Consider the following 22,974-nt stretch of genomic DNA (forward strand, 5'->3'; position numbering starts at 1 on the left):
CATTTGTTTTTTTCTGGTAGCGTTCGTCTAAACGTAGGGGGCAGACACATCAATAGAACAGCGCGCCAGGTAGCCCTGTGCGAGGATTCTTAATTTAGGTCACCGACACCGTCGTTTGTTTTCTGCCTTAAATTAATCGTAATTATCCTTAGAAAGTATTAAATTTGGCATCTTAGAAAAGAAATACAGATCGCCCTGCCACCATGTATAGTGTAATAAAACACACTTTCGCCCTGAACTATCAGGGCAAAAGTGTGTTTTATTACACTATACATGGTGGTAGAGCGAAGTGTATTTCTTAAATATTCCTGGTACTACGAGCGTATTAAGAGAAACACACATGTATAGAGGATATTGTGCTAATGCTGTCAAAAAACATGTATGTTTCATCGAGTGGTCTGACAAAGTTGATATTGTCACGAGTGGCGCACGAGTGAACATATCAACATGTCAGACCACGAGATGAAAAGTACATGTTATTTCACAACATTAGCAAAATATTCTATTTATTATATTTTTGATCATTGTTTATAAATGATCGAGGCATCGGGACATTATGTGTAATCTGAAAGTAGTTCCAGGCAAAAGTGATATTCTACTCAGTGAAATAACATGTTATTCTACTCAGTGAAAATACCATGTTTATATTCACCAGTATTTACAGTATTTCACCCTTAGAATATAATAAAGTTTCTTACTTAAAACCGTTAATATTAACGCATTCTGTATGATAACAATAACATCCACCGCCCTAATTTTACGTTGAAGCTAATTTTCATTGTATTTCACAAAAACAAATCGATCTGTCAAAATTGGCTTGTGGAAATTAATAAACTTAATCAGAATGTCAAAATGAGACATTCCAGTGTTTTGACGGAAACTGGAAATTGCCGTTTTGTATTTTGGCAGTTTGAGGTTCAGTCGCAGCCGACTGTGCAATTTCCTTTTTGTTTACGCTTCTCCCAAAGAGGTAAGTAAGATGAACAATATTACGGTTCGAACAGTCTGTCAGGTATTCTTATGTGTACTGATGCATATATTTATGACGCCGTTTTGTGATAAGGTGGCTCCGATGCATCTAGTAAATAATACACGCCCATGTTTTGAGCGTCGATCTTGACGACCTGTGGCCGTGTGAGATCTAGAGTGATGTCAGAGTATGTGTTCATCATGTAATGATATGCGTTTAATATTGCATTTAGTCTGCTAAAACTCAACTTTTCCCTTGGGATTTTGTAACAAGTATGTTTATTTAGAGTTAATGAAACATTCAAGCATATGCTGGCCTGGTGGCCCCCTGTTGCAGCTACAAAATATAGCATATACTACGGTTCCGTGCTAAAACGGCTGTTGGCGAATTGACAGTGGTGTAACATCAAAACAACCTGACTATGGCGCAAATGTTATTCGAGCCATATAAATTAATGTGGGGTGGGGTGGGGGATGGGTTGGGTGGTACCTTTGCCAGTTAAATTTGAAATTCAGAACCCATGTCTCCCTCTCCCCTGGGTATGAAGCTGCATATGTGTGTTCATTGAATTTCTTCCTGTTCTTCAGAATACAAGGAAGCAAAATGGCCTTCTGCGTGTACAAGAACCTTGGGATGGACATTACAGTAAGTAACCACAACAATATTAAGTTCATATTCAAGAAGGAAGTTGTGAGTTCTATTTACTATCAAACCTCAGTCACTCTGTGGTTGAGTGAAGTACGATCACAAAGAAATAATGCATTAAACAGGAGTGAATGGAGCTGGTGCGCCTCCATCTCTGGCTAGTTTTGGAGCACCACTAAATATTACCTCGCATTCATACAGATATTAAGTAATACATATGCAGTCGTCCATGCTTTAGACAAACCTATGGCTGGTAACGAGTGTGATAACATGAGAGGCTTCCAATTCATTCGGTTTATTCGTCATAGTTCCCTTTGGGCAGGTACACACTGACCAGGACAATCTGGCGACTCATAACATGGCGGGCATCAAACACGTGCTCAGGGAGCCTTCATTGTATGCGATATTACACAAGATTAGGGAGTGGCTTATTATTTAAGTTGTATCATGACACCTCCCCTCTTTGAGATAAGCAATTGTACTATTGCCTGGATGTACAACCGGATATACCTGATGTTGTATGAATGGAAATATATCAATAAATTGTGGATTTAAACAACACTTCAACAAGAAATCTTTGCCCGAACTGAACTAATAATACTGAAAGGTTTTACACCTTCTTACTGCTGATTTACCTTATCAGACTTTAACACACTTGAACTGCTGAAGCTAGAAAATTGTCAAGAATTAATGCAACTTGATAACAATTAAACTTCCTTGTTCAAACAACACTTCAAATGTCTTTCAAACCAAGTCACCACATTTTTGTGGTGATTTCAGGACTCGACCAGAGGTAGAAGTGGTTTGCAGGGGAATGTCAGTCTCTGGTGCCATATTGGTTGTAGTAGGAATGTCAGTCACTTGTGGTGGAGATGTCTTTCCACTGCTAGAAATGTCATTTGTGCTGTCTTGGCACCGGGCATTCTGAGAGTCTCTCCCAGAAGATCTACTAAGAGATGTCGTCGGTTTCGTCTGAACGTCCCCTGGGAAGTGGCAACCTTGTAACTGCGCGTAGCGTCACATGCATTGGTGACGATGGCTGGTGTGTCCCAGCGCTTCTCAGAGTCTAGCTTCACTCTGACTTGAGTTCCTGGGCTAAGTGGTGAAAGACATCTCACGGAGTGTCTCTCATTGTAGAACTTCTCATAGGACTTCTTCACACTGTCATCTCTCTCCCTCACCTTTTCCAAGTCTGGCTACAGGAGACAGGTTTGTTGGCAGCGTAGGAATGTTCGTCCTAATGCGTCGTCCCATGATCAGCTCTGCCCGGTGATACACCAGAGGCTCTAATTGGCGTTGATCTGTACGCCAGCAATGCCATGTAGATCAATCTTCACTGCACTTTCTGCTTGTCCATTCGCTTGTGGAAAGTGCGGACTACTGGTTGATAGTGAGAAGTTATAGTCTCTGGCAAACATCCTAAAATCTGCTGAAGTGAATTGGCTGGCGTTATCAGAACAGAACTGTTCGGGTATACCCCAACGGGCAAATGTGGCCTTTAGTTTCCCAATCACTTGTTTGCAAGTCATGTCAGCAAGATGAGCGATCTCTATAAAGTGAGAGTAGTAATCAATGACTATTAGAAAATTCTCGCCTTTCACATGGGCAATGTCTGCAGCAACTTTCTGCCAGGGCCTGGCAGGTAGATTAGTGGTTATGAGTGGTTCCTTCCTCTGTGATGGCTTGTTGGTAGTACAATACTGACACTTGTTGATTTTCTTGATATTGTTGGCCACCAAACGCATGTTGCTGCTCTCTCATGGCATTTCGTAAAGCCCTGATGACCCTGGTGAATAATATCAACCACTTCGATTCTCACCTGTTGAGGAATCACTATACGGTTCCTGAATACCAACAGATTGTCAAACACTGATAATTCACCCTGAACTGCGTGATACGCATGTAGCTCTGTAGGTACACTTCGCTATGCTCTCTATGAATATGTTCACTTCTCCTTCAAGACATATGTCATTGACTTCACTTTGAAGTGGACTTCTGGATAGAGTATCCGGTACTATCAGTGACTTGCTGGGGATGTTCTCTGCAATGGCTTTGAATCTCCTCAATCTGAGTAGCAGTCTCTGACATCTTATGGGTGTACGATTGAGGTCGTATGAATTGATCAGAGGGACCAACGGTTTGTGATCAGTTTGCAACTTAAATGATTCCAGTCCCTCTAGATTCCCGCTGAACTTTTCACATGCCCACACTCCTGCGAGGCACCTTTTTCTATCTGTGCATATTTGGCTTCAGATGCTGAAAGTGTTCTAGAACAGAATGCAGCAGGTTGCATCTTATTGTCCTTGATCTGAAACAAGGCACCTCCTAGCCCGTAACTACTGGCGTCAGCACTGACAACTATCGGGAGAGAAGGGTCGTAGAATGCAAGTACTCTTGAACTCGTAACCAGTTCTTTGACTTTGGAGAATGCAGAGTCCTGAGCTGGTCCCCAAAACCAAACTGTGTCAGTTTTCAAAAGATCAGTTAATGGCTTTGCAGTAGAGGGCAGGTCTGGCAAGAACTTTCTGAGGTAGTTGATCATACCCAGTATTCGACAATGTTCTGCGACATCTTTTGGTGGTGCTAATTTCTTCACCGCTTCTATCTTGCTGGGGTCAGCGCATATCCCATCCTTAGTGATCTCGTGACCAAAGTATATGATCCCTGTTTGGTTGCAGATTTCTTCTGTACTGGTACCATGGGAGCGCACCATTCAGTTGGTTCTGTTACCTCCTCAATTATTCCTGCATCCTTCACCCGGATTAATTCTTCCTTCACTTCTGTCATCAAGGGGAATGGTACACAACGGGCTGTCGAGATACTAAAAGGTTGTGCGTCTTGTCTCAGTTTGATCCTAACTGCTTCACAGTCGAGAAGACCGACTGGTTAAATACATCAGACTTGATTTTGTTGATATGTGGCTCCACAAGTCCCATTTTCGTTGAAACAACTTGACTCAACAGATTGTTGCGGCCATTGGTCACACACACATTGAAGTTGTAGTCTTTTCCATGATATTTCACTTGTGTTGGAAATTGTCCAATACAGTCAATTGAGTGACTATGTCCCGACAGTTCCTTATCCAGAGGCTGAAGCTTAGGTTCATTATACAGCTTCTCATACGTGGCTTTTGACATAACAGTAACGTCTGCACCTGTATCTATTTTGAACTCCACAGGTGTATCTTGCACATAAAGTGTCACAAGCCATGCTTGACTGTCATCTTCACAATCAATTGATCCGATGAAGAATTCTGGTGTGCCTACAGCGTCCACATTATTCACTTGTCTTCTCCCTGATGATCGACACATAACAGCAAAATGTCCCATCTTCCTACAGTTAAGACACGTTTTACCACTTGCCGGGCATTTCTCCCTGTGAGATTGACCACATCTTGAACACCGTTGTTGTTCTTGCGTAGCATGCTGTGTTTGACCTCCATTTGCTTGCTGACCTCTCCTAGGCTGACCTGTATTGCTTCTAAAATGACCCCTTTTCTTTCCTCCACCTCAATTATAAGATTTCCGGCTCCTAAGCTCTTCAATGTCTTTAGCATCCTGGTTTCTAACTTGAGATTTGACTAACTCTGTCTCTCTAGCCAATTGTTTAGCCCCTTCTAAAGTCAGTCCGGATTGTAACTGCATTTTCTCAGACACCTGCTTGTCAGAAATTCCAATCACTAAACGATCTCTAATTGCTTCATCCTTCGAAAGTCCAAAATCACAGGTCTCTGCTAATTCATACAAATGTCTAATAAATGTCTCAACACTCTCGCCAGGCTTCTGTATCCGTTGATGGAATGGAGTCTGTTGTCTCTTCATTATTATTTTTATTTATTATTATAGGATATTTATATAGAGCACATATCCAGTGATATCTTACCTGTGAAAATGATGGCGAAGGTCATAGTGGGCACCATCATACTTTGTGGTATATATATTATAATCAGTTCTACCATGACATTTAAGTATATTCGTTTTTGATTGGCTGTTACCAGGGCTCCAGATAATCTTTGGGGTGCGGGTGTACTTACACCTCATATTGCAAGTGGAAGTGTACTGAGAATTTTGAAGGAGTACTGACATGTTTCTGTGGGAGCGAGTTGGTGATGTGGTTTGTTATTTTTAATATTAAACAACTTTTCAGCTATGAAACTTTATATGTGTAAGACTTACAAAGGTATTTATGTGCGTACATGATATGCTTGAAATGTTATATTATGTCATACTTCATTGATTTTTAGGCGTACATGACGCCTGTATGTCACTTATCTGTTGCCCTGTGTTACTAAAAAATTAGAAGTGAAACATTTTCAATAACCACTTCTGAGAGCCAGTTCACTGCGCGTAGTGTCAATACACTAGGCAAGGGTAACGAGTGCATATTTAAAACGCATTTTATTCTTGGTGCATATGTCATGGTAGAATGGAGATAATCCTATCATGTTTACATTTTGGAGTGATTATAGTTGGTTGAACGCTGTTAAATGTTTTTAGCAGCGTTCAACCGACTATAATCACTTCCAAAATGTAAACACGATAGGATTATCTGCTACGTGATTCTTTGTCAAGTAGCAGATCATTCAATTATCAGTATCATGGTTTACCAATTTCAGGTGGTACAGGAACCTTCTGAAGATTGTCCTTCCTCTCCAGAGTGTAAGAGACCTAAGAATAACTATATGGACAGTAGCCTGTCAGACGATGACTGTAAGTAACATGGAAAGCAGTGTAGATAAGGACTGTCTCATTGCCTCTGTAATCCAATCAAAGCATTGATCATTATGGTGTAAGGTGTTTTATACCCTTTCTGGTATCCATCAGGGGCGGTGGGGTAGCCTAGTGGTTAAAGCGTTCGCTCGTCACAAAGACTCGGGTTTGATTATCCATATGGGTACAATGTGTGAAGCCCATTTCTGGTGTCCCCCACCATGATATTGCTGGATTATTGCTAAAAGTTGTGTAAAACTATACTCACTCACTCTGCTATACATCAACCAATTGTGAAAACATCAATGTCAGCATTTCTTTCAACAGACCTTAAAATATGTTTCTTGGGTAAAAGATCAGTGTTTAATTGACAGTAGGTAAACTCATGGGTTGTTGTGACCCCAATACATTTTCTCATATTTATCTTGTATATATATATATATAGCCATGTAAAAGTATGATGAACCTGAATGTGTTCATATTGTGCCCTTTGCAGACAGCTACCCGTGTGACAGTTGTGACCTGGAGTTTTCATCTGCCATGTCCTTGTGGAAACATGTAGGGAACATGCATGGAGGAAGACTGACCGCTCAGTTGAGGAACATAGTGGACACTCGTGCTGACATGCATGATATCACTGGGGAGATAGGAAGCCAGACAGAACTCAAGGATGACATTAACATTTGTGACATTATTAAGCAGGAAGAGACCCAAGCAGATGACGCAGACACAAAGGACATTAACACGTGTGACATTAATAGGGAGGTAGAGACCCAAGCAGAACGCAGACTCAAAGGACATTAACATGCGTGACTTTACTGATGAGATGGGGACCCAGGGAGAGCACGCAAACATAAAGGACATTAACACGCGAGACTTTATTGGGGAGGTTAGGACCCAGGCAGAGGACGCAGACACAAAGGACATTAACACACGTCACATTTTTTGGGAGATAGGGACCCAGGCAGAGTACGGAGACGCAAAGGACATGAACACACATGAATTTATTGGGGCGATAGTTGCCGAGGCGGTGAACATAGACACTAAGGACATTAACATGTGTTACATTATTGAGGAGACGAGCAGTCACAAACAGAGCAGTGATTGTCGAGAAGTTACCCTCCAGGACAGTGTCATCAAGGAAGACAGAAGCAACGGAGGTGGGGGGATATCGACAGAAACCAATAACACCCAGAAACATGGACAGAATCGAGGCGAGAAAGTCTCCAAGTGTCCTAAATGTGTGAAGGAATTCAATACAAAGGGTGAACAGAAGACACACAAGTGCCTCAGAAAGGTCAATTCTTTTCCTTGTGGGGAGTGTGCGAAAACGTTTCCGCGTCCAAGTAACCTTAAGAAACACATGAGTGTTCACAGTAAAGAAAAACCTTATTCGTGCAAGCACAGAGGGTGTGAGAAAACATTTTCAATCCTAAGAAACCTGAATCGACATATGAGAACTCACAAGGAAGACAAACCTTTTTCATGCAGCCAGTGTGAGGAAACATTCACACAATCAAGTGAGCTGAAGGACCATATGCGGAGTCACAGTGGAGAAATACCTTTCTCTTGCAGTGAGTGTTGGAAATTATTACAATGTTAGGTACCCTTAATTCACATCTGTTGGTGCAAAGTGACATCCGGAAGTCACCTTAAACAAAATTTGGCCCGTGAAGATCCGGGTTAGAATTGGTCTTCAGCAACCCATGCTTGTCGTAAAATGCGACTAATGGGATCGGGTGGTCAGGCTCGCTGACTTGATTGACACATGTCAATGTATCCAAATTGTGTAGTACGATGCTCATGCTGTTGATCACTGGATTGTCTGGTCCAGACTCCATTATTTACAACCATACAGCTGGAATATTGCTGAGTGAGACATTAAAGAACGTCCAGTCCGATCCAGTCATTGCATATTGGAAATGACTGGAGACCCTCTTCTTCTTCTCGTGTAAGTGTGTGTTTGGCAATAATCTTGAATAAATTAGGGCCTGTCTATCTCACTTCAATATACAGAAGACTAACAATCACGTGGATAGATCAGCATCTCCCTGATAGGGACGATGAGAGGTTTCAGAGTGGGCTTGTATGTAACAACATTCTTTGAATTGTCTCCAATAAGTTTTCATAACTATTAACATATCTCACTATTAAATGTATACAAGACTGCTATGTCCAATAAACTTGGCATTGAAGTTCGAAAAAATGGTATTGAAATTGCAACTTAGTTCTTAGGTGCACCGATTTCTAACAGTTGGAATGGTCAGTGGAAAAGAGGAATGTCAGGTTTATGGGTACTGACAGCTTCCTGGAAGATTTAATCTTGGCAACTGATGCAACAGAATTTGCATGAGCGTTAAAGTTATATATGATTGATGGGAACATTGAATCAGAATGGTCTCAATGTTAGTTTTCAATGTTATGAATTCAAATTCAAAACGCTGCAGCTCGTCTGGTCTCTCGAACCCATCGCCATGACCATATATCGCCAGTTCTGAAATCCCTTCACTGGCTTCCAGTAAAGTACAGGATCTACTTCAAGATTCTGCTACTGACTCATAACTGCCTCTACGATGACCAGTCCTGTGACTACCTTCGCCAGCTTGTACATCTGCATCTACCCACCAGAGCTCTTAGATCAATAGATACATTAAGACTAACACAGCCAAGCACTAAAACCTCCATGGGTGATAGAGCCTTTTCTGTAGCAGCACCAGCTCTATGGAACAATCTTCCAGTCACCCTCAGACGAACTGAGTCCCAGTCACTTTTCAAGAACTTGCTCAAAACCTACTTCTTCAAGATGGCTTCTGAACAGAACTCTTTTCACACTTATTGTGTTTTTAACGATGTATGCAGCCCCGTTGAGCATCTGTGATGGAAACTAGGCGCTATACAAGCCAATTATTATTATTATTTATTATTATTGGCATATTGTGATTAGTGACACAATCAAAGGAGAAGACATTCCATGTAAAGTTACGTGGAATTGTTTAGCTGTTATATTTACTGTGACATGTATTAGAATACAGCTTGTTTTAAAAAACCAGAACAATCCCCGGCAAGCATGGCAGTTTCTCCTGAGCCAGTGGGTTTGGAGGACACATCTGACATCAAAGGCGAGGTGTTGGACACCAAGGACTTTCAAGCAGTTGTAGAGGTAATTAGACCACTAAAAACATTTTCGATCGTATGAGAATCTCCAGTGACACTGAAAACAAAACTGACCAGAAGACATCTATTCCCACAATACAAGAAATATGAAAGTAAGGTGCCTTTTGGATGAACAACTTCTTTATTATGTGTGATGCAACGTTTCGGGTATCGATTCTTATACCATTGTCAAGCAAGAGTGAATTACAGAACAGACTTATCTACATCAACAGCGATTATGTAAAAACAACATGTAAGTTTTTATGAAAAACATCATGTTGATATACAAAAATACCAAATCAAATTCTTTGACCATGTTAAATTTTACATTATCGTTAATACTTAATCATTTCAGACATTTCGGAGACTCCACCCAGCCAAACGACAATGTGACCCTACACGAGTACTAGACTCCAAACTTAAAGAATGGAGAGCTAAATGCATGACAGCTGTGGGTTTGGAATCGGAGAAGGTATGTGGATATCAAAGATGATTAGTGCATGTCAGTAGTTTGTCAGTGGGGTACAGCAACGTGCAGTAAACTTGGACAAAATTCTGTGACTATATGTCTCAGTCCACCCATCTGTGAATGGGTACCTCATAAGGATGGGAAAGCCACATCAACTTGGTGTGCCGAGTGGCTGCAAAAGTTGTATTATCCCCAGGGGAGTAGAGATTGATAATGTGATGTGACGTTGTGATTGACATCCAATGATGGAGGTAAAAACAAAGCACCTGTGAGCAGCCTAGCTGGAACTTGGCGCTATGTAAATAGATTAAATTTTTAAACTTATCCTATCTCACGACTTGCACCTCTCTCTCTTCATTCGACCATGAGTGGAAACGAATTAAAACTTTGCTCCAGGCCTACCTTGTCCCTCTCCAGTGCTGTGTGTGCCTTCCTGTCTCAGTCGTGCTCACTAGTCCATGACAGCACGAGGCATGCGCAGTCCTCACCCACGTGATCACCTCACATACTCATTCTCTTTCTTGTCGCTCCACTGAGTTGACGTGAACATTTTTTCGTCTGAGAATTGCTCAAAATGGTTAAGCCTGTTCAGGCCAGTAAATGGAAGTTTTGCGCCCGTTGTAATAAAGTATTTTCAGCATGGGACCCATTGATTGTGTGGGTTTTTGTGACAGGGACACACGCTGTCCTAAGTGTTCAGGTCTGTCTAGTGAGGCGTTTAAATCTTACAAACGTGCTTGTGCCAGACGTTTTGCAGATAGGGCTAGGACTAATTCTGCGGGGTCTGGTTCATCTCCCGCTAAGAAACAATGCTTAGATCGCCCCACCCTCACTGCTCACCGTTCTAAATCGCCCGTCTCTCCTGACGAAGATTTTATGGACGCTTCGTCGGATTCATATTTATCTGAGAACGTTGGAAGGCTTTTAGGGGAGCTTCCCTCACCCAGTTTAAGTTCTCATGAGTGTACCAGGGTGGTAATGACCGATATTTCTTCTACGCCAGACCTGCGATCTACATTATCTTGTAGGTCTGTTTCTTCGGAACGATCACAGACTTCGAGAACTTCTAAGCATTCATCGTCGAAGCGGGGATCGGCGCGGTTGGAACGTACCCGCTCTCCTATTTCCACGGTCTCATCTCACCGGAACAATTCAACCACACGAGTCACCATCTGGTGCGAAGGTTCGAATGCGTTCTTCCACGGCTGGGAGGAGTCGTTCTAGGTCTCGTTCACGCTCGAGCTCTTGTCGGCCTTCTAACATACCAGTTCCAATTGCTTCATGTAATCGAATGGGTTCACCAGGACGAATCAGTTCACTTTCCCGAGCCGGCTCACCCTGCCGAACCGGCTCACATGGCCGAGCCGGCTCACCATGCCGAACCGGCTCACCCTGCCGAACCGGCTCACACGACCGAGCCGGCTCACCAGAACATCCTTGAATGAGTTCAGTTGATCGAACTGATTCACGTAGTCTAATGGGTTCCTCTGGCCGTACTGTTTCACGTACTCAAATAGGTTCACCAGGACGAACCGGGTCACATTCCCGACTCAACTCACCTCAACATGTGCTTCCGTTCGACTCACCACAGCGTTTTGATTCCCGTAGTCGTTCAGTCTCACCTAGTCGAAGTGGTTCGTCATTTCCATCCGGTTCACCTAACCGCTTGGTGTCTTTGCGTCAGAGGGATAATAGAAGTCGGTCTCATTCACCTCAGGTGAATCAGAATATCCCCTCTAGCCAGCCTAGTGCTAGTGACGTCTTATGGTCAGTGCCTTTACATGATAGTACACATCAGCAACGCCGTTCTGTGAGGGTGGTTTCACCTGCTAGGTAGCGTTCCGCTTCAGTGGATCAGCGTTCACCTTCACGCCATTCCACTTCTACTTTGCCGCGGTCACAGATTATTGCTGCGTCTTGGAATCCTGCTATTGATTCCTCTCCAGCGCCGGATTTAGATACCATGCTTCGTGCCGTTACGTCGGCTTGGAATCAGTGTCGCTCGTCCTCACATGTTCAACAATCGTCTGGCGTACTTAGCACTAATCGTTCTGTGGATTTGAGGGATCGGACTCGATCTCAGACTACTTTCCCTTCACCTGGGCAGTCAGATATCTCCACTCCTGATGGCAGTTTTGATGTTGTTGAACCGGGCTCACGTGCTAGCCTGGATAGTTGAAAAATTCAGCTACCTCTTAGTAAATCTCCAGATGATTTGGCCACGTCTTATGCCATGACTAATAGAGATGTTTCCAGTATCACACTCCCTTTGCGTCCATGTCTTCAACAATTGCCTTCTTCTCTTGAGGCGGCTTTCAACAAGCTTAGAAGGACGAAGGATGGTTTGTCTGCTCCAAGGTTCCGACCATCGACGGCACATACTCATGGTGTGAAGCTTTGGTCAGCGGCACCTTCAGTCGATGATGACATTTCCATGGTCTGTGGCAAGCGTTCCATTTCGCCGTATTTGGTGGAAGACAGGGAATTGGCTCACTTAGATACTACGGTTCGCCATGCTATCCCTGCCATTAGCTGCATTATTTCAGCTGTTGACGCTGTGGCGGAGGCTGTCAATCATGCATATACGGACCAGGACGCATACATCAGGGGTAGTATGACTCTGATTTTAGACCAATTCCAGGTGGTCTTCGAGCAATTGTCTCATTTTTTTGGCTATTTACTTGCAATACGGCAACGGGGTCCGTTGAATTTCTCCTCATGGGAAGATAGATTCAAGGCTGAATTATTTCGTCAACCATGGTCGGGGGATACGGTGTTCAGTGGTGCTATTGCAGAAATCGCATCCAAGGTGGACCGTCTTAACCAATTTCAAGTATCTGTCGATCTCTTGGAATTGCAAAAAATTCAGCTCCAAGATTCTATGCGGCATCGCCGAACCGCACAATTTACCCCTTCCAACCCAGACCTCCGGGACTGTATGAAAGGCACGGCGCCTTCTCAAGCACGTGGCAGAGGCCGGAAGCCATTTCGTGGTTCCGCATCACGTCGCCCCTATCGACCCGACACTGGAACTGGACATAGACAGTCCAAACAGTGACTCACGGAAGTCAGAGCTCAGATTGGTTCTGCCGGATCCGGTGGTTCCAGTGTTCGATTCCCCTGTAGGAGGGAGGTTAGGTCTGTTTGCTCCCAACTGGGAGTTTCAACCTTTGCAGCAAATATATCCTCTGGATCGGGCTGCAGTCCTTTCGGCTACAATATCAACTCTCCTGGAGAAATATGCGATAGAACACCTCAATCCGGTGAGCATAACTCCAGGGTTTTACTCCCCGATTTTTCTGGTGCCAAAGAAAAATTCCAGCAAGTTGTGTCTCATCTTCAATATGAAGACATTCAACGCTTGATTCCTACAACAACCACCTCATTTCCCGAATGATATCAGTCAGTCTTCTCCGCTCAATTTTGAAGAAAGGGGATTTCCTCATATCCCTCGATCTTCAAGACGCATACCTCCACCTTCCGATTCACCCAGATCATCGGAAGTATCTGAGGTTCACATTCGCGGGCCATCACTTCCAATGGAAAGTCCTTCCATTTGGAATCTCTACGGCCCCGTGGCTTTTTACTTGGGTGACCAAACCCATCAGCAGTTTCCTGCATTCTCGGGGAGTAACCTTCGAAAGCTATATCGACGATTGTATTCAGGCACAACAGGATCCAATCGTTCTTCAAATCCATCGGGAGTTCACCATCAGGCTGCTCAAACAGTTAGGGTGGCTCCTCAATTACGAGAAGTCGGAGTTAACACCAACTCGCAGACATCAGTTCATAGGAGCAATCTTCGACACAGAACAAGCCAAGTTGTTTGTTCCCCAGGACAGGTGGACCAAAATTCAGCGTCTGGTACCACTAGCCTTGGATCACCTCAGAACTCTACGCCAGTGGCAGGAGTTGCTGGGAGTCTTAACGTCAGCTCAGGCTCTGACTTACAGAGGTCAGCTGCAGCTTCGTCCGCTTCAGGTGTTTCTGCGACCTCATCTTCAAACCAACAACCCTCAGGAGTTGATTCGGTTACCCAGGGATCTACGTCCAATTCTGCGTTGGTGGCTCAACGTACAGAATGTCTGCGCCGGCGTCTCTTTGGTGCCCTTCAGTCCAACCCATCAGTTGTTTGTGGACGCTTCTCTAGAAGGTTGGGGTGCCCACTTCCTTCAACATCAAGTGGCAGGGCGGTGGTCGTCCGGACGACAAGTCACTCCACATAAACATTCTGGAGTTCAAGGCAGTATTACTGGCAATTCAGCACTGGGCGGTTCTACTCAAGAGGTCTCATCTGCTGATACAGTCCGACAACTCGACGCGGTAGTGTGGTACATCAATCACCTAGGGTTGACGGGGTCGGCAGGATTCCTACAGTGGACGCTTTCGATTCTATCTTCTGATAGATTCTCTCAATATTGTCGCAAGAACCAGGCACATTCCCGGAACAAAGAAGCGTGATTGCCGATGCTCTGTCTCGTTCCAGTCGCCCGTCACGCCCACAGAGTGGCAACTCCTGCCCAAGATTTTTCGGACGATAATTTACCCGCTCTCTCGACCGAGTGTCGACCTGTTTGCCACTCGGTTCAACTCCCAACTGCCGAGATTCATGTCTCCAATTCCAGATCCACTAGCGTGGGATCACGACGCCTTGGCCATTCCCTGGGAAGGTCTCAACGCTTATGCGTTTCCGCCTCCGGCTCTATTTCACAAGGTCATTCAGAAAGTTCTGTTAACCAACAAAGTACAACTGCTTTTGGTAGCGCCATTTTGGCCGGCGAGAAGTTGGTTCGTCGGCCTAAAAAGCCTAGTCAGTCGAAGCAGCATTCCTCTTCCCGTGCGGGACGACCTACTAGTTCATCCGCACTCAGGCGTGTATCACGAGTCACCACAGACGTTCAATCTTCACGTATGGCACATTTGCAGAAATCACTAATAGCCAAAGGTTATTCTCACAGAGTGGCCTCAGCTATCACTGCAGCTCATCGTACATCCACACGTTCTTTGTATGACGATAAGTGGAAGAAATTTGAATGTTATTGTCGGGTCAGAGGGATCACTTCCCCTACTACTGCTTCGCCCCAGGTTGTTGCGGAATATTTACAACATTTACGGGCTACAAGGAAACTCAAGGGTTCCACTTTAGCCACCTACTTGGCGGCTCTTAATTCGGTCCTAGCCACGACTTCTGGTACGAAGGTTTCGACAGTCCCGGAACTGCAGTACTTGCTTCGTTCTTTTAAGCTAGCTGACCAATCCAGGAAATTTCGTCCACCAGCTTGGGACTTATCCGTGGTCCTGCGCCACTTAGTGTCCGAGCATTATGAACCCTTACAGGACAAGGAATTTGAACAGGTTTCGTTCAAGACCTTTTTTCTTATTGCCTTTGTCCAGTCAGAGCACTTCGCATTTACCTTAAAGCATCGCAAGAGCGCCGCCGTCTGCGTAAGAGACTGTTTATACCTTTGTCTACTGCTTCCAAGGCGGAAGTTTCTCGCACAATACTCTCATACTGGCTACGAGCTACAATACTACGAGCCTACACTTTTGCCGGTTTGCCACCACCTACGGCAGTCAACCCTCATGAAACCAGGGCATTGGCTTCTACTATGGCGTTGCATAGCAACTGCTCGTTAACCGCCATAATGGAGGGCTGTTTTTGGCGATGTGACACGGTATTTTCGTCTCATTACCTCAGAGATGTGTCGGTGACGGATATTCAAGGCCTTCATCAGTTTGGACCACTCGTCTTTGCCCAGCAGTTATCAGCGGCACACCATCGCAGATAATGAATTTCCTTGGGCTACGATGCTATATGGATCCCACTGTGCAGTTGATCCCAAGTCGCGATCGTTTTCTGCTTGTGTACAATCTGAATAAATCTGAAAACAAAATTTTCTGGTTTATGTCTTTGTTTCTTCCCGGGATTTAGATTTCTCCTCTCATTTGTTTGAGACTATAGAGAGTCGCCACCTCATTTACTGTCCTCTGCTCCACGGAGTAATTAAGTCAGTGAAGTGAGTCCTTCCCGAAGTGTTACACTTCGTAGCGTTCGTGCTCCTAAGTGCCTATACACATCTATGTGATCTTACTGTGGTAAGTAGTGGAAGTCATATGATGATGTTGTGGTACTGAATGTTAAAATTGTGAGTTTTTACCGATTCAATTACCCTTTCACCCTCCTCGTGACGGTGTCTGTGGGGGTTGTTTCGAAGCAGGGGCTGGCCCGATACTAGTCGTTCGACTTTTATTACGGGGGTACCTTGGAAATCGTGGCGATGCAACTGATTACACTCGCTAAGCTACGTCCTTTCACTTTGTGAAGGTAGTGACTGAACACCACATTGCTCGGGAATCTCGGTCCCTGGGAGCAATTGTGCTTAGTAAGTCAAGGGGTTCGCACTAACCCTTGCACGTAGTAACTTGGTAGTTATTGGCCTACCTTGTAGTTGCTTCCTACGGTTGTTTGGGCATAACGCTTAGCTGTTATCGCTTGAACTTCGGGTAATCTATGACCCACCTTCCTACCATGGGATAAGTGCAAGTCGTAAGATAGGATAAGTTTAAAAATTTGGAAATTTTAACTATAAATTGTATATTTATATACTTATCCTATCTCACGCGATATAGTCCCTCCCTACCTCCCCACTACATAGATTACCACCGTTTCGGTTTTGTCCTTTTATGGCTCCAAGATCGAGAATGAGTATGTGAGGTGATCACGTGGGTGAGGACTGCGCATGCCTCGTGCTGTCATGGACTAGTGAGCACGACTGAGACAGGAAGGCACGCACAGCACGGGAGAGGGACAAGGTAGGCCTGGAGCAAAGTTTTAATTCGTTTCCACTCATGGTCGAATGAAGAGAGAGAGGTGCAAGTCGTGAGATAGGATAAGTATATAAATATACAATTTATAGTTAAAATTTCCAATAATAATTATAATAAATAATAATAATAATGAGATTAAGTGTTTTATTCAATTTTAGACCTACTTTGGGGGAGCCTACAAGGAACACCTGGCAGTTTCCGTGATATCTCGTAGGTGTTATGATACTGCATCGAGCATCATGACACAGTATCGACTCAACCAACATCCGAAACAGAAATCCACGACTGTCAACAGGGCGCTTTTCAAGGAAGTCCCAGGAACACGAGACGAGGAAGCCTTGTACCAGGCACTGCTAGACTTTAAAGATGGAAGGATCGGAAAAGAAAAGTTTAACAGGACTCTAAAGATAATGAAACAGGGAAAGGTATGATTCAGTTTAAAATTACCTGCTGTCGAAATTTGTTTTAGAAAGTAGGAAATATCATCCTCGATAATCTCTAGGGTATCGTTACGATCACTCTCCACTATACCCTGGATGCATCCACGGCTTGGGGCGATGATTTTATTACCTCCCTTGGCTGGCTCCACATTCTCACAGTGTCCAATCAGCTAAGCCGCCGTTACAACCGAGCTTGCCAGTGTCAACAAGGATAGCAGTCGCAGTCGTGAAGGTTTGTTCGCAGTGCCACTCAGATTTTTGGGGAAATAATAAAGACAAATTGACAGATCTGAAACTTTAAAAAAATATATGACAGAACTCCTTCTACTTCTTTCAGAGTACCTCTGCATCAATTGTGTTGCCAAGTTTAAACGGTTAGATAATTTAAGAAGCGAAAGTGAGTTGTGATTGGTACACTCAACTTCCCAGCGTAGGCACCTGGTTGGATAAAAAGCCAGCCAAGGAAGTTAATAAATTCATCGCCCCAAGCTGTGGATGTGGGCACAAATAGGCCTCTTATTGGCCCACGTCGCCCTAAAACTATAAAACCAACCAACCAACCAAGCCGTGGATGCATCCAGGGAATAGTGGAGAGTTGTCGTAACGTATACCCTAGAGATTATCGAGGATGAGGGAATATATGCAGCATGTGTTACATTTGGGATCAGAATATGACAGATCCATTACGTCGATTGCACACCATGTATTACATGCATGCTGCATTGGGCAGCCAGATGCAAACTACAAGTTGGTTAAAGATTGGAACATTTTGTTGGTACAGAAAAAAGACGAAATGTCCTGGAAAAGGGAAAATGAAAAGTTGAGACAAGAACTGAAAAGGCAGCAAGCAATTGTTGAGAGTCAGGAGAAGAGGATTGCTACCTTAGAAGCAGAACTAACGATTTTGAAGGTTGGTAGAATATCAGAGAAGCCAACCTCTACAATTTTATCGTAGTCGCTACAACTGTTGGCCTCAATCAAGCTCAACAGGATTGCACAAGTCATTCTATGAAATTTGAAGAATATTCATTAAAATTTGGATATATAGACCAAAACATATATTTTCGCCGATTAAATACATTTTTGCCAAAAAGAGACGACAAGAAAAAATGCAATGCTGATAATTTGGAAATCTACTGTTGGAGGTATGTGAAATTAAAGCTTCACTCTTGATATGTGTCATATTATCTTTCTCAGAATCCATCATGATTTTAAGTATTGAGTTGACAACTAATTTTATGCTCGAACTAGTAATTTTGATCCTTAAAAGTAATATTTGCAACACTTTGGGATATTGATACACTTCACCAAGATGAAACTAATATTCATATATCCATACTCAACACATTCTTCATGCTGTGTTCTTGTGGTAGACACTGCGCTGTGTAATGTTGTGAAATGTTATTTCAGGCTGGTACCTCACATGGCAATGGCCTATCACAAATGGAAATAGTGGAATCTAGTGATGTAAGTACTATGCACAACTACACAGAATGTCAACTCATTATCGAACAGGTTTTGTCTCCCGGCAAGCGGGACTTTCACAGCTGTTAAATGAATGATAGATACATCTTTAACACATACATACGTAAAACAAATCGTCGAAACTTAGAATCAAACTCCAAATCCCAAGCACACAATGTCAGCAAACTAAAACGCTCAGCATCCGAGGCTTCAGAAAGGTGGTTATTCGACAACTGGTCTGAATCACTTTCACCCGGCCCGGCTCCCATTACTAGGAGCTGTGAATAAGTGCCTGGTCAAAAGTAACAAATGTGGAATTGCAAACTTAGACCTTGCCAATTTACCTCAGGTTTTTACTCAGCGCCAGCAAGCCAAAATATATCAATGGTTACATTTGAAGACATTCTCAAAGACACAATTAAGATTTCACTCCCACTAATTTACCACTCCAAATTCACACCACATCATGGAAAAAAGGCATGTTATATGAAGTTGTATTTAACATTTCTTGTTGTGGAGAATATTTACACTAATACAGAGCTACAGATAACTTTTAGGGTCATTGAGTTATGTACTCGCTGGTCTTCATCTCAATTGGGTATCCTAATTTTCCTTTGAGTAACGAAATAAATTGTACTCACCTCACTCAAACTCAATTGGGTATTTTGCCATGTTCTATTAATTATAAAAAAGCTAATAAAGTTTAAATGTTAGTGTTTGTGATTCACATTTGATCTGTAATATGAGAAACGATAAGAAAGACTGCAAGTTGTCAAGTTCATATCCTGAAATAGAACCTCTAAGTATACTTCAGTTATTTTATCTGTCCACCAGTACTGAAACTACGATTTGACATTTTCGTGTGTACACATGTAAGATCACATTTTATTGAGTACAATGTATTTACAAAACTTCAAGCGTACTTGTACGCAATAGACGTAATAGGAATTGAGTTTTCACATAAATATTTGAGTAATTTACGCAGATCTACACCTCTGCTAATATTTATATCTGAAGATCGGAGTTTCAATCAGCATATATATACTGAGGGGATCAAATATGGCAGTGTTCCTTTATTTATTCTCAGATTTCCTCCCACAGCGCTATTCAAAGCTGGTGATAAAAACTGGAAAATATTAATTTGAATTTTCCTGTGTTCCTTTATTTGTTTCCCTCAGTATATTTCCGGCGCGGTAAGTAAAGCAATATCCATGTATTCACGTACCCCCTTTGCTTCACCTGGTACATATATTAATTATCATGAGGGTGGATTTTATAGCAAGGATACCATATACTAGAATATAGTTTGCCATTTTTCGATGAGTACCGAAATTGTAACTCTGAAAGTTATCTGTACTTACAGCAGACTGTCTCGGAAAACCTGATCCATGGAGCAAAAGAGGATGAGAGTATGGTATGTATGACTTGCGTTTTTCACAGAACTGAGTACCTAATAATTAAATATATGTTACCAAGCAAAGTTTAAAGGGAACATCTAAGTAAATGTCAGTGTTGAAATTTGCATATGGAGCAATGTATAGATTGTAAGATATAATATAAAGATAGAATATACAGGGAGACAGACACCTGATACCCAGACACATTCGTTTTGGCGTATATCGTATATCTCGATTTCTGTCATCCAGGCTTAGGTGTTGAAACGGTAGCGAGCATACACTTAGGGTTTAAAATCACTTCCAAAACAGCGTGGTCGTTTGGATTTGCCAATAACAATTCCCTCAGTGTCTGATAGGCCTACCCGGTACTAATCAACACCAATACCCTGCTGGTTGGTCATTAATCCGGATTAGCAGACCTTGTCTGTGTTAAGACATGTGGAAGATCAAAGCTTTGTGCGAATAAGTGAGTCAATTTTGTGTTGATTAGCTGGTTGGATAGTAAAATTTACCACCCGGAAACGGAAACCAAATATCCGTTATAGACAGTCACTTTTATGACTGACTGACTGAGTTTGGTTTTACGCCGCTTTTAGCAATATTACAGCAATATCACGGCTGGGGACACCAGAAATGGGCTTCACTCATTGTACCCATGTGGGGATTCGAACCCGGGTCTTCGGCGTGACGAGCCAACGCTTTAACCACTAGGCTACCCCATCTCCCCTCACTTTTATAACATAGAGGTGTTTATGAAAACTGACCGGAAGGCGAGGTTTCCGGATATCTGGGGTCCAGGTATCTGGGGTCTCACTGTAAATATGAATAACGAAAGTTTTAACACCAATTATTACAGATCCTGGTTCCTTTGGGGGTTGAGTCGTGGTTAATTTGATTATCTAAAATGCATTGTGAATTTATTGATGTTTTTCACTCTTTCCATTTAGGTTCAACAGTTTCTTGGAAAGCAAGGAGAGAAGGAAGAAGCAAATGCTATAAGTCTTGGCTTTTGGGCTTTGAATTCGTTGTACATGTTCTCACACTGATCTTCAATCCTCAGAACTGATGCATGGAGCCAGCAATTTATTATCAAACGACCTAAACAATAAGCCATCTGGCAGTATGATCAGAGGAATGCCATAAGAATATCAGCTCCACCTGTGTTTATTTTTCTCATTCGGTTACATTTCAGACAATTGGGAAAATGATGGAGGGCAAGGATGAAGATACAGGAATGTGGTAGGAATCTTCGAAAACATGTATCTGTTGTCAACGAAGTCTGATGCTGCTAGTTATTACATTAATTAAATATTTTCCAATGGTTGGCTAAAGGTCATGCAGTGCAGAAAACTCCGAACTCATTTGTTAACATTTCTATGCAGTTATTGACTAATTCTAGTTGATGCGTTTACTAGGCAAAGAAATTATTTTTGCCATGTTCCTTATTTTTTGCCACGTTCCAAATTATAAGTTCATCATTGAGACAAGCGATTACACATGTACGATAATACATGGGCTTCTATTCATCTGTTTCTCATATTATGTTCTGATCAGGTTCAAGGTGAAAATTATAGAGGAAAGAAATTCTCGTGTGAAGGTTCACTGGATGGGTTATTCTAAAGACTATGATTCCTGGATAGAGCAGAGCCTCCTCAGACCCCTCAAGGCAAAGGTTAGTATGATCACAGGGAATATATTTGTCAACACGACTCTCAAATACTTCCTTTTCCCATCTTTTTGTGTGCCACTCGTATTGGTAGACAGGGACCGAACAATATAATTCACAAATCTGCATTTCAGTTTTCAGAAGGGGACAAGGTTACCGCCCGCTACAACTTATCGAACAGGACAATGTATCCAGCCATAGTGGTGTCCGTGGATGGGGGTACGTTTACATTATCATTAGGTTTACTAAAATGTATCAACATTAGATATGCTCAATTTAGGATTACACATTCTGTCTACATTCTATTTGTATATAGCATTATGTATTTGTTTCAATTATATCGATCTCCATCTATTGCTTCCAGATTGGGCATTTGTTAGAGAAGGGTGAATGTGTCCCAGAGCAGTTGGCGCAGTTTTAAAGTTGTTATTGCAATCCCCAGTCATATGAGTTTTCTCACATTTTCATATTTTCATATTCCATTTCCATCACCCTGTGCGATTCATTTCTTTCTCACATTGTTTCAGACAAGGTACTTCTTCATTATGAAGATGGGTTGGAGAAGAAAATCCACCAAAGATATGTAGAAGAAAGACACAGTGCAGCCTAATGCAATGCTCACCAAATTCTAATCAAAACTTATGTACGACTGCATCGTATATTGTTTATAATATATTGCGTAGGCAGATCATGATTATCTAACTAAGGTATCTTTTCTTTATTTTATACATCATGAATAAATCAATTTAACTTTCAATAATGTGTTTTGCTTTTTGTCACTGTATTTGCCAATCGAGGCGAATGAATTTTGAGCAAAACAATCTTTGCTCGCTTGTTCGAAAAAGATATATCGCTAAAATTATTTGAATTAAGTTAACATAAGTTGATTTATGTGTTATGATACCTACAGACACACTTTGCATTGATATACAATCCAAAAACATGTGTTTTGAGCAAAGGAAAGAATTCTTTGCCTATGGGCGAAATATTTTGGAACTATGCAAACTCATCAAAGTCAGATCTCAGCGCCCCCTATCACGAATCGTGCCAACTATAATAACACAGCCATTATGTGTTTATAATTATCAAGTTAGAATGAGATGTCACGATCTTGAAACTAGCACCGAAAAGTTTGAGAAGGCTGCGTTACACCTGCTAACATCGACTCCCATAGTCAATTCATTGACCTGGACAGATTAAGATGGATTAGAAAGTATCAGTGATCACGGGTGG

General features: G+C 42.5%; 1 protein-coding gene across 1 annotated transcript; it reads left to right on the top strand.

Moving 5' to 3' along the window:
• Positions 1-890: 890 nt before the first annotated feature.
• On the top strand, positions 891-22,498 carry LOC124272667. Its single transcript, XM_046707852.1, has 14 exons — positions 891-970; positions 1,558-1,615; positions 6,231-6,324; positions 6,821-7,898; positions 9,375-9,484; positions 9,833-9,949; positions 16,933-17,199; positions 17,996-18,124; positions 18,625-18,681; positions 20,042-20,092; positions 21,268-21,314; positions 21,630-21,747; positions 21,876-21,960; positions 22,269-22,498. Exons 4-14 carry the CDS (start codon positions 7,130-7,132, stop codon positions 22,349-22,351), a joined length of 1,833 nt encoding a protein of 610 aa, XP_046563808.1. The 5' UTR covers positions 891-970; positions 1,558-1,615; positions 6,231-6,324; positions 6,821-7,129; the 3' UTR covers positions 22,352-22,498.
• The last annotated feature ends 476 nt before the right edge of the window (positions 22,499-22,974 follow it).

The sequence above is a fragment of the Haliotis rubra genome, unplaced genomic scaffold (assembly GCF_003918875.1).
Source record: "Haliotis rubra isolate DU_JTF1 unplaced genomic scaffold, ASM391887v1 Scf1713, whole genome shotgun sequence".
Lineage (NCBI taxonomy): Eukaryota > Metazoa > Mollusca > Gastropoda > Lepetellida > Haliotidae > Haliotis > Haliotis rubra.